General features: G+C 59.7%; 1 protein-coding gene across 1 annotated transcript in view; it reads right to left on the bottom strand.

The window, feature by feature from the left end:
- Nucleotides 1-563: 563 nt before the first annotated feature.
- Nucleotides 564-10,972, bottom strand: part of ITGB3 (integrin subunit beta 3) — a 24,644-nt gene continuing 14,235 nt past the window's right edge. The window contains exons 4-15 of the mRNA XM_009648172.2: nt 10,632-10,884; nt 9,978-10,140; nt 9,227-9,388; nt 8,974-9,069; nt 8,672-8,761; nt 8,150-8,284; nt 6,951-7,380; nt 4,451-4,673; nt 4,155-4,255; nt 3,911-4,030; nt 2,689-2,855; nt 564-1,905 (exon numbers count right to left, since the gene is read on the bottom strand). Coding sequence (XP_009646467.1) covers nt 1,837-1,905; nt 2,689-2,855; nt 3,911-4,030; nt 4,155-4,255; nt 4,451-4,673; nt 6,951-7,380; nt 8,150-8,284; nt 8,672-8,761; nt 8,974-9,069; nt 9,227-9,388; nt 9,978-10,140; nt 10,632-10,884 — 2,009 coding nt within the window. The 3' untranslated portion in view covers nt 564-1,836. The remainder of the gene's footprint in view (nt 1,906-2,688; nt 2,856-3,910; nt 4,031-4,154; nt 4,256-4,450; nt 4,674-6,950; nt 7,381-8,149; nt 8,285-8,671; nt 8,762-8,973; nt 9,070-9,226; nt 9,389-9,977; nt 10,141-10,631; nt 10,885-10,972) is intronic.

Raw genomic sequence — 10,972 nt, 5'->3', positions numbered from 1 at the left:
CTGTTTTCGGGGTGGCCGCTGGGTGGCCCCGCAGCCCCGCGCGATGCGGTGCCGAGCAGGAGAGCAGGGTGGGTGCTGGGGGCACAGCCAGGACCCTGCTCCCAGGTTTAGCACCTTCACCCCCAGCCAGGCCCCAGCTGCCCCGGGAGGGTCCTGCAGCAGCCCCAGCCCCACTCCCCTCCGCCGGGGGCTTCTCTGGCTCGCAGGGACCTGCGGGGCAGGACTGGAGGGGAGGAGGGGGGTGCTGGGGTTCACCCCGCTTGCAATGAAGCGAGGTGGCTGCCAGGAGTACCATGGTCTGCAGGGCATGCTGGCCCACCCTGTGCCCCCAAATGCCCCCAGGAGGGCACCAGTAACGCAGCAGAGACCCCCACAGGGAGCCCACAGCCCAGCTTGCCCTGGGACCCCCATTCCTCAGCCCACCCAGCCCCCTGGGTCATGCTGGGGGGGCCAGGGGCTGCCCACAGGGCAGGAGGCCTGGGCGCAGACGGCTGGTGTGGACACTGACACTATTTGTTAGTACTCTGAGGTTTTTAAATTTCATTTATGTTTATTTCTGTGGTGTGAATCGCTGCCGCTCGGGTGCTGCCCATCCACCCCCGGCCCCCGGCCGCAGCCCCAGCTCCCTCCCCCCATGCTGCTGGGGCCAGGCCAGCCAGGGAACAGGGGGAGCACAACCACCACCAGTTCGGCCAACACGCTGCTGGGGCCCTGGGGAGCAGCTCCATGCAGAGCTTTTTGGTGCAGTCGAGGGGAACAGAGGCACCAGACTCTGGCTGGGGCATGGACCCTGGCTGGGGCATGGACCAGGCAGCAGCAGTTACAGCCAAACACTGCGACCAGGACATTTTTTTTTGTTTTCCCCAAGGGGACAAACCACAGCTGGTACACAGCCCCAGGCAGCAGGATGTGGCCTGAACCACAGCTGCTCTTCTGGAACCCTGAGCTACAACAGAAAAGCAAGCATGGTGCCGTTACTTAGCCCAAAAAGCACAGAAAAGAGAGAGAGGTGACCAGGCTCAAGGGATAACCCTCCCCAGGCTGCTGCCTGCACATCCATGTGCTTTGTGGCATGGGGACAGTGCAGGGGGACATGGGGAGCTCAGCACCATCCCAGCGGCTGAGCCAGGCTGCAGCTGGGACCAGCACAGCTGATGCTACATAGAGTTGGCTGGGGGTGCAAACTGAGTGCACGTGGAAGAAATGAGGAAAGGCACCGTGATGCTGGGGCACTGCTTTTCACCGTCCCGAGCCACAGCAGTGCCAGAAACGTGGCTGCAAGAAGCAGAGGGCTGCCGGGTTGCTCAAGTGGTGTCCTCGCCCCACGAAGCCACGCGCTGGCTCCTGCCTGCTGGCAGCGAGCGTAGCTGCCCTGTCCCCCCAGGAGACTGCTCCTGTACCCACGGGAACCACATCTGTCCAGTGCACAAGGGGACTCTCCAAGCAGGCAGAGCTTCACCAGCAGAGGCCACAGAGGAGAGCATGGCTCAGCCTTAAGTTCAAGCAGCCACTCCCAAAATTCTCTTGGCCTGATGAGCACCTAACAGTTCACAGACTCGCCGGGCAGAGAGTCCCATTTCTCCACGTTCAGTGTATGGAGGGGTCGCCGGCTCCTGCGAGACGACCCGCCGAGGTAAGGAGGAGAGGTTTGCTGTGGAAAGCACATCCCTGCAGTTACAGTGGGGTGACGGACAACTGGAGGCAGTCGAGGGATTGTTAAATTACACGCAGACACACTTGCACACACAGACACACACAAGCTCTTCTGTAAACCCAACTCCAGAAGGTCCCATGGATCCTCGGCTGATCCCATGGCCAGTGCTGGATGCGGCATCCTTACATGTTCCCGCGGTATGTGATGTTGGTGAAGGTGGATGTAGCCTCTTTGTATAAAGGGTTGTGGGCCTGGAAGAAGAAGAAGGAAAAAGAGCATCACCACTTTGTGCTTGGCATCAGCATTCGCTCTGCTTTAGAGCTGGGGAAACTGAGGCACCGTTTCAGCATTGAGTGGTGGGTCCGTGTCTCTGCTCAAGGCTTTGGCTGCAGTTTAATGGCTGCCCATGAGGTTTCATGGAAGAGGGCAGGGAAAAGCTTCCATAGAGGAGAGGAAAGGCAGCAGGAGCTCAGGAGCAGAGGGGCCTCCTGGAAGAGCCACCCCATCCCACCCCATCCCTTCCCTCTGGGGAAGTGAAGGAGGGGTGGAGGACAGGCACCGGTGCCATCCCATCCCCCTCCCTCGTGCTCCAGGTGCCTCAGACCTTCCAGCATCCCGTGGTGGGAGGGACCTTCCAGCATCCCGTGGCGGGAGGGACCTTCCACCTCACTCACGGGATGGAAACACTGGTGGGGGCAGTGAGTCAGAGGGTCATGCTGGTGACAAGTGCTTGGGATACGCTGGAGATGGGAAAATCATCTGGGACATCTGCTATTGCCTGTGCACAGCCCCTGGGAGTGCAGTGGGCTCGGGAAGGGGTGTCCAGGCTGGCAGTGCCTCCCGGAGTCCTGCCTGTGACACTGTGCCATGCTTCAGAGAGGGATGGGGCAAGCTGGTCCCCAAGGACCATGCCCTGGGACCACAGACGGCAACTGGGCTCTTGTGCTGGATGCACTGGGATCTGGATCCAGTCAACCCAGGGGCTGTGGGATTCAGGGACTCCTGCCTAGCACACCCAACCCGCTGGCCCTCACCGTGTCCCACTTGGCCCTGGCCTTCTCCTCCTCGAAGCGAGCAAACTCCCGGCGGTCATGGATGGTGATGAGGAGCTTCCAGATGAGCAGGGCAGCGAGGCCAATGAGCAGGATGGCGCCCATCACCGAGAGCAGGACCACCAGGATGTCCGGCCCCTTCGGGCAGTCTGGCAGAGGGAAGAGGGCAGAGTTAGGGGAGGCTCAGCACCCCCAAGGCAATTAAAAGCAGCTCTGGGACTGCCTGGCCATGTGTACAAGGAGCTCCTCTGGTCTCAGGAGGGTTTCATCCTCCCCTGTTAGGGAGCAGAAGCCTCCCCCCTTCAGCACAGCAGGCTCTAAAAAGAAGGGTGCAGGTGCTGAGATCTCTGAGCTCTGAGGTGGGGGTCTGCACCCAAGTCTGGAGCAGTGCAGGTCAGGGGTGTCACAAGTCCCACCCACGCTGGGTGATGACACTGGGGACCAAGTCCTTGGGCTGGTGGAAGTTCATGCCCAAACCACCAGCCCGGCTGACGCCCTGTACCACCGTTGCTCTCCGGCTGCGTGCCAATGCTGCCCTGCAAACCGGGACAGTGAGATACGGTGCGAACCCTGGCAGCCACCCTGCTCCCCCCGCACGCCGCCCGGGGCTGCACAGCCCTCGCCTGCCTCCCCCCCGGGTGCAGGGGCCAGGAGGGTGGGCTGCAGCCCTGCTGATGGCAGGCAGCTGTAGTGAGAGCTGGCAGCTGCCTTCGTGGCCCTGCTTTTGGAGGGTCTGCGGCCATGCAGCCCCCAGCTCAGCTGGAAATCAGATCTTGAGGTCACTGGAGACCCTGGGGCTGCTCTGCATGGTTTGGGGGCTGCCGTATCCCAGCCCTGGGGCGCAGCCACAGCATTGCTCCCGCCTGGCTAACAGGAGCCGGCTCTTGTCTTCTTCTTGAGAAAAATCACACCCATGGCATCAGAAACAGGATCAGGGCAGTGGAAAGGTTGAACCCCCATCCTTGGCCTCAGCTGGGGGGTGAAATAACCGAGCAACACGGTGAGGAAATGTGAGACAGAGGCAGGAAATCATGGCCCCGGTGGCATGGAGCAGGGAACAAAGCAGCTCTTTAACCCCCCTCAGCCCCCGACCGCCGAGCCTGGCTGAGGTGGGAGGCACACAGAAGACTCGAAATCCACCCATTTCGCACAGAAACCCAACGCAGCATGCCCCCCCAGCCCGACCACAGCAGCTGGGTCTTACCTGGCTCCTCGATAACGTAGAGGATGGATTTGCCGCTGGAGTCCTCGTAGTACTGGAACCGCACCACGCAGTCGTCCTCGTCCTTGTAGGTGCAGTTCACGGCGTCCTTGCCCCGGTCACCTGCCAGAGCGAGCGGCTCAGAGCCCCCCACGCCAGGGGATGCACACACAGAGGGGAAGCAGACAGCACACGCAGGCCCCCCGTTTCCACATGTTAGGGCAGGGGTTTGGGGCTCCTCTCTTACCCAGTTCCTGCACCGTCTCGATCTCATCACGGCACATGCGGCTGCAGGATTGCTGCTCCATCAGCACTCCCCGCTCAAACTTCTTGCACTCCACGCACTCCCTGAGGAAGAGGAGGGAGATACTGTGAGCTTCTCCATGCTCTCCCCGGGGAAACAGTCACACTTTCCAGTCCTAGGCTGCAGAAATCGCTGCAATCCCAACGCAGCCAGGATGCAGCCGGTGAGAGCTCCTGCCAGCACCTCCGCCGGCTCCCCGACGGGGTACGTCCCCGTCCCACCTCTCTGCCCTCTCTCACTTTTTGATGGTGCAGGCATCCGGGCACGTGGGACACTTCTCGCAGGTGTTGCCGTAGGAGCCGGGCTGGGTGCAGTCGCACTTGCCGCAGACGCAGGAGCCGTAGCCGCTGCACACCAGCCCGTTGCTGGACATGCACGTGTCGGTGCGGGTGGTGCAGTTGCAGTAGTCGCCGGTCCAGTCTGAGTCACACAGACAGTCCCCGCAGCTGCACTGCCCGTGGCCTGGGGACAACCCAGAGGGCATCAGGACCCCTTGAAGCGTCCCCATAGATCTCATTAGCAATCACCCTTGTGGGATGCCCATGTACCCAGAGCAGCAGCTCCACCGCCGTGGGCACGGCAGGGCAGACCAGCCGCCCAGGACAACCCCTTTCCACCGTCCTTGGGGTGGGCTCACTTCAAACCTCAGCCTTTGCCGTGTCCCCAACACTCACACTGCCAAATTTCAGGCTAAGCTGCCCCAGCTCTGGCAGGTTGGCAGCAGCAGCTGGAGATGCTCAGTCAGATCTGTCTCTGAGCTACTCAAGCTTTGGGTTTAACTTCAGCTTGAGTCAGGACATCTGGTAAAACCCCCCAAATCCCACTCATTGCCCAGCCCCAGACCAGGCAGGGGAGGGCAACTGCTGGGAAAAGCCCGGCAAGCTCTGTACGCTCACCAAGACTCATTTAATCAAACAGAGACAGACAGACATGCTCAAACCCTGCCAAAGCCTGGAGCTATTTGGATTGTGGCTTGATTTCAGCTCAAAGACAAAACATGGTGAGCGCTGGAAATGCCGCAGAGCCAGCACGCGCCAACCCGTCCCGAGCCCCGAGTGCACTGGGGCACATCGGGAACGCTGCTCCCAGCGGGCGATCGGCCGGGCACCATCCCCGCCATGGCCTCAGGGGCACCAGGATGAGAAATAAATGCGTAATGCTGTTGTTAATGAGGAACTAGGACTGAGTCACAGGAAAATAGATGCCACGCTGGGTGACAAGGAACGGAAACAGACGGGGAGGCTGGAGAGAAGTGGCTCAATGGGACGGGGTAGATGTCAAGAGGGTCAGACAGATCGGGTTAATTAACACCTCGCCCAGGCTGGGGGCAGTGCTTCGTCATCGCCCTTTGCCCCCCGGATGGGGCAGCCGATTGTGCAAACAGGCAGCGGGAGCAGGGACAGGCGCCCCGCTCCCCGAGGGCACCGACTCTTCCGGGTGGGGGAAGGCCCCAGTGTTCCCAGCTTGTTTCCAGCTCCGTTATGGGCAGGCTGTTCAGACAAAGGATCAATCCCAGCAGCACAGAGGCAGCCGTGAGCTGTCCTGTTGGGCTGGGGGGCAGGCAGGGTCCAAAGAACTCAGTTTGGGGACAGCAGGGAGCAGGAACCGAGTGTCACCGGGCCATCAGATTTCATCTCACCCAAGCTGGGCTCCAGCAGAGCGGGATCAGCTTTGGCCACCTGGGGATTTTTGAGCTTGCAGCAGCAAAGTGGTGGCTTTTTCGCACTGTGTTAGCAGCTGCCTCGCCTCGGCTCAGGGAGCGGGGCAGGGGATAGGAAAGGGGGTGGCTACCCCTCTCTCATTCCCCCCTTGGATCACTTTTGGGGGGCTCTGCTCCTGGAGAGGATGTGCCACAGCTTCATGCCCCAGTGCCGGGCGCTGCCATCCCTCTCACCTCCCCTGAATAAGGAGGAGATGGGGCAGAGCACTGGGGTTCGCTCAGACCTCCAGTGCTTACTGGAGATGCGGGTGGGAGAAATCCTAGATGGGGCTTCCCGATGGGGAAGAGGCCCTGGCACATCAGGACATCTGAGACCACCCTTGGGGCTTGGGACGGGTGTTTTGGAGAGAGGGGCTCCTTCCCCGGCTCCTGGTGCGGGAGGAGTACCCGAGGACCTGGCCCCCTCTCTCCACACTGAGAGCAGCAGCAGCCGGGGCTGGAGCGGGCGAGTCTGGTAGCACACAGAAGAGATGAATATTTAGGAGGGGTGATGCTGTAAGACCAGTGAAGGGGGAAAGATTTGCTTCCTCAGTGCTTTTTCCAAGGGGAGTCTCCAAGAACTGGGTGGAGGATAAAAATTGCCTCTTGCCACCCCTCTCCTTCCACCCTGGGGTTTCCCCCTGCAGAGCAATACCTCTGATATGTCAGGGACTGTGATTTGAGCAGGGTCCGGCCGGTCCCTGCCCTGCGCACCCCAGAGCCACTTCTCCTGGGTGCCCACCAGCCACCCCAGTGGGACCCCTGAGGCTAAGCAGGCACTGAGGTTTGCTTTTAACCCTTGGAGCCCATCACCCTGCCACGGCTCTTGGGCACAGAAGGTGATACCAGCTGCCAAAAAGGGAATAATTCCCCTGGCATCGCTTCAGACCCAGGGCTGGTCCAGGGAGAGCCACGGCTGAGCAAGCCGGAGGTGGGGACAATGCGTGGGACAAGCCCCAGAATAGCTGGCATCTCCCTTGTCCACGAGTTTGGGCAGCGTAAACGCTCCGAGCTGCCTCCCCTCCAAGCCCAGCACTCACCCGAGCACATCTGGCCCTTGAAGCGGACGCAGGAGAAGTCGTCGCACTCGCAGTACTTGCCCGTCACCTTCCCGAAGTCGCTGCTGTGGCAGACGCACTGCCCGCAGGTGCACTCGCCGCGCTGGCTGCAGAGGGGCTGGCCCGGCCGGGGGCTGCAGTTGTCCTGCTGCGAGGGGTTGTACTCCTCCTCCGAGCACTCGCAGTGCGAGCCCAGGCGCCCGGGGTTGCAGCGGCACACGCCGCACTCCAGCGTGCCGTTGCCCCGGCTGCAGGACGAGCTGTTGGCCTCGGCTTGGCTCTCGCAGGAGCAGTTGCAGTTGAAGTTCACCACCACCGTCAGGCTGTCCTTGAAGCCCACGGGTTTGATGGTGAAGGATTTCTGCCGCTCCCGTGGGCACCCCCGTACTTTGGCCTCGATGCTGAAACTCACCTGGAGGGCAGAGGGATGCGTCTGGGTGTCAGCACCCCTGGCACAGGATCGGGGTACCTGCTCCAGGATGGGCTCAGCTCCTCACCCATGCCCAAGCTTAAGAGGCCCAGAAATGGGACCCACCAGGTCTCTTTGGGCTTTTCAAAGCTGTCCCAGCACAGTTTGGGTTAGGGCACCTGCCTGTCACGGCACCCACGTCTAAATCAGTTCAAAAGCCCATTTGCTATGGCCAGCAGCATGAGCTGAGCTAGAGGGACCACAGACTCCAAAAGGATCCAGCAGACTCCAAAAAGCATTTTCTTCCTTGCACCCACACAGCTGGACCCCTCTCTCAACTGCAAAGAGTTTGCAGCGTGCCCTGCAAGGGTCTGAGCCACCCAGGAGGTGGTGGGGCAAGCAGACGGTGCTGGTGGAGAGCGTCAGATGAGCTTTGCAGTGGTGCTCAGCAACAGGACAAGGGACGATGGGTACAAACTGAAACATAAGAGGTTTCAGTTGAATATGAGGAAAAACTTCTTTACTTTGAGGGTGATGGAGCACTGGAACAGGCTGCCCAGGGGGGCTGTGGAGTCTCCTTCTCTGGAGATATTCAAAGCCCGCCTGGACGAAGTCCTGTGTAACATGCTCTAGGAGAACCTGCTTTAGCAGGGGGGTTGGACTAGATGATGTCTTGAGGTCCCTTCCAACCCTTGCGATTCTGTGATTCTGTGTGATTCTGTGCTGCTACATAGAGGGGGAGAGAAACCAAGCCCACAAACAGGATCCTCACCGTGTCCCCAATCTTGAGCCCCATGCAAGACTTGAGTCCGGGGATGACCTCATCGTTGAGGCAGGTGGCATTGAAGGCCAGGGACAGCTCTTCGGGGAGGTCACGCACCTCCAGCTCCACCTTGGAGCGAATTTTCTGGGGGAGGAGAGAGGAGCGATGAATATGACAGCACAGGCTGGGCAGAGCTCGGTCACGGGGAGGGGTCCCCCTGAGCACCACGGCGATGCTCCCACGCACATGGGCAAGGAGCCAAGTGCCCCGAGTCTTTCTCAGGACTCAGCTACATCATTCCCCACTGGGAAATGCCTTCGAGGATAGGAAGGGGCCAGCAGCAAACACAGTGATCTCCCTTCCCCCTGGGGTCCCCTCATGCGTGGGTGGAGGCAGATGCTCGCAGCTGGTCCAGGGAGGATGCTCAGAGCTGGGGAAGCTGCCAAATCAGTAAGAGCTGCTTGCAGTGTGAAGCAGTGGCTATTTTGGGAGGGAGAGAGCTGTTGTGGGGCCATCACACTGCACACTCACCCCGTAGGAGTCCACTATGAGCTGCAGGACGTTGCTGGAGTCTCTGGATAAGGTGCCCACAGTTGTGCCTGGGATCAGCTCACTGTAGTTCTGGAGAAATATGGTAAGCATGGTCTGCTTGCGACAGGTAAACATGCCATGGCTGAGCCAAACCATGTCTGGGCACGTGGGAGCTTCCCAAGGAGCTTTGATAGGACAGCAGGCCACTGGGCTATGTCTGGCCATGCCATGGCCAGCTGAAAAGAGTGCTCCTCGGGACCCACCAACCCCCCATGAAGGTGGCTTTGCACAGCAGCTGTTACCTGGTAGAGGCCCACGACCGTATCCGTCACAGCAAAGATCAAGTTGATGTTCTTCTGCGAGAGTTTCTCAGTCATCAGACCCAGAGAGGGATAGTCCTGGGGAAGGGGAGAGGCTATTCCCTGCAAACATGTGCCCCTAACCACCCTGGTCCTCATCATGCTCTCCAACCAGAGCTGGACCACCTTTCCCATCCCATGGGGACCCTCAACAGGAGCTCCAGGCTCCCAGCCCCACGTGTGGGTTGGGGTTTACCAGCGTGGTGGAGGCTGAGTAGAAATTATCCTTGTCAATGTGGCACTGGGCATCGTTGGGCTGCACGATGCCAGCCAGCCTGCCATCCAGCGCGATGTGGGTCTTGGCGTCTGTGGTGAAGACGAGCAGGTGGGAAGCGTCGTTCCTCCAGCCAATTTTCTCCTGCAGAGAGAGGCAGCGCCCAGTCACATGGCAGCATGTGCCGGCAGCAGCCCTACATGCCAGCACCCCACTGCCGCCTCCGCTGCCACCCTGCGGCCATGCCTTGGCCATGGGGACCAACCTGCCCCTGCAGAGGGAACTGAGGGCAATCGCTCTCCCAGGGAAGTGCTATGGGGGGGTGCGGGCTGTGGAGCCTGGCAGGTGGGCGTGGGCTGCTTGTACAGGTGAAAGACAGGTTTTAATTTGCTGGACTGTTAATCAAGGTGGTTAATGACCGAGGGATGCAACCCTTCTCATCTCCAACAAAACCAAGGTGCAGATGATGTCCCCTATGGGCTGGTTACTGCAGGGCTGACATGGGATCATCATCAGTCCCTGAGCACCAGCTCTGCTCCTCTCTCCTCCCAGGAGCACATGAGGGTCCTGCTCTTCCCTTGCCTTTGCTACTGGCCTAGAAATGTCATTGAACATTCAGCAGCTCCACAGAGCTTATGGCTTTGTCCTGGTGGAGTTGGGTGGTCCCTGCCCACCCACCAGGCCCACCCTGATGACCCTCTCCCAGCCCCAGCTGGGCCTTCTTGCCCCTTACGTCGCACACGGTGGCCTGGATGATGGCATCAAAGCCGCCCTCCGGTGCATCGCGGTTCCGTGAGACACTCTGCTTCCGCACCTCCTCGTTGAAGCGGGTCACCTCATCCGTGAGCGACAGGACATGTTTGTAGCCAAACATGGGCAGGCAGGTTTCCCCGATCCTGCAGGAGGAAAGCAGTCAGGGCATGAGGCTTGCAGGGCTCCCCCAGCTCCCATCCCACCCTGCAGCCACCCCACATCCCATGGTCCTGTCTGGGATGTGCTGGAGGCACCCAACCACTCCAAGAACACAGCTGGAGGCTGGTGAAGGACCTTGTAAAAATCAATCATCACATGTTCTAGTGATGCTGGACTCAGGTCAGTTCCCAGCCTCTGTCCTGCTGGGATTTTTAGGAGTCACTTTCTTTGAAACTCAACATCCTGCCTGAAAAATGGTGGAAAATCATTTCCTTAAGAGCTTTTCAGTGACAATGACACTTCAAAGTTTAGACCTGCTCTTCCTCCCTGTGCCAGCAGAACACGTGGTGCAGCAAAGCTTAAACCCTGCCCAAAATCAGGCACCCAACTCCCTGCTGAAATCCAGTGCTATGGATTTCCAGCCACATTCCAGTAACTTCTGGCCCTTACAGGACTCCCTCAGCCTGGGACTTACTCATAGCAAGGGTTCGTGATGGCTTGAGGAGGAGAGATATACATGTAGGGGGAAATGGGCTTGTCCACAAAGGCCCCAAAGCCGATGCGTAGGTTGCTGGTGAGCTTGCGCATCTCACTGGCCAGCTTGGTGCCCAGGTTCTGGATGTTCCTCAGATCGTCCTTCATGGAGTTGGACAGGTCCATCAGGTAATAGATGTCCACGGGGTAGTCTTCCACTTGACGCACTTGGACGCGAAAGATCTGGGAGTCATCTGTAACGTGACAGGACAGCGGAGTGAGAGATCCTCTCCTGGGAGTAGCAAAGGGGGCTCATCACAGGACTAGGGAGAAAGTCAACCT

This window comes from Egretta garzetta, unplaced genomic scaffold (assembly GCF_000687185.1).
Source record: "Egretta garzetta isolate BGI_Z169 unplaced genomic scaffold, ASM68718v1 scaffold100, whole genome shotgun sequence".
Lineage (NCBI taxonomy): Eukaryota > Metazoa > Chordata > Aves > Pelecaniformes > Ardeidae > Egretta > Egretta garzetta.
This window is presented reverse-complemented; position numbering and strand designations above follow the sequence as displayed.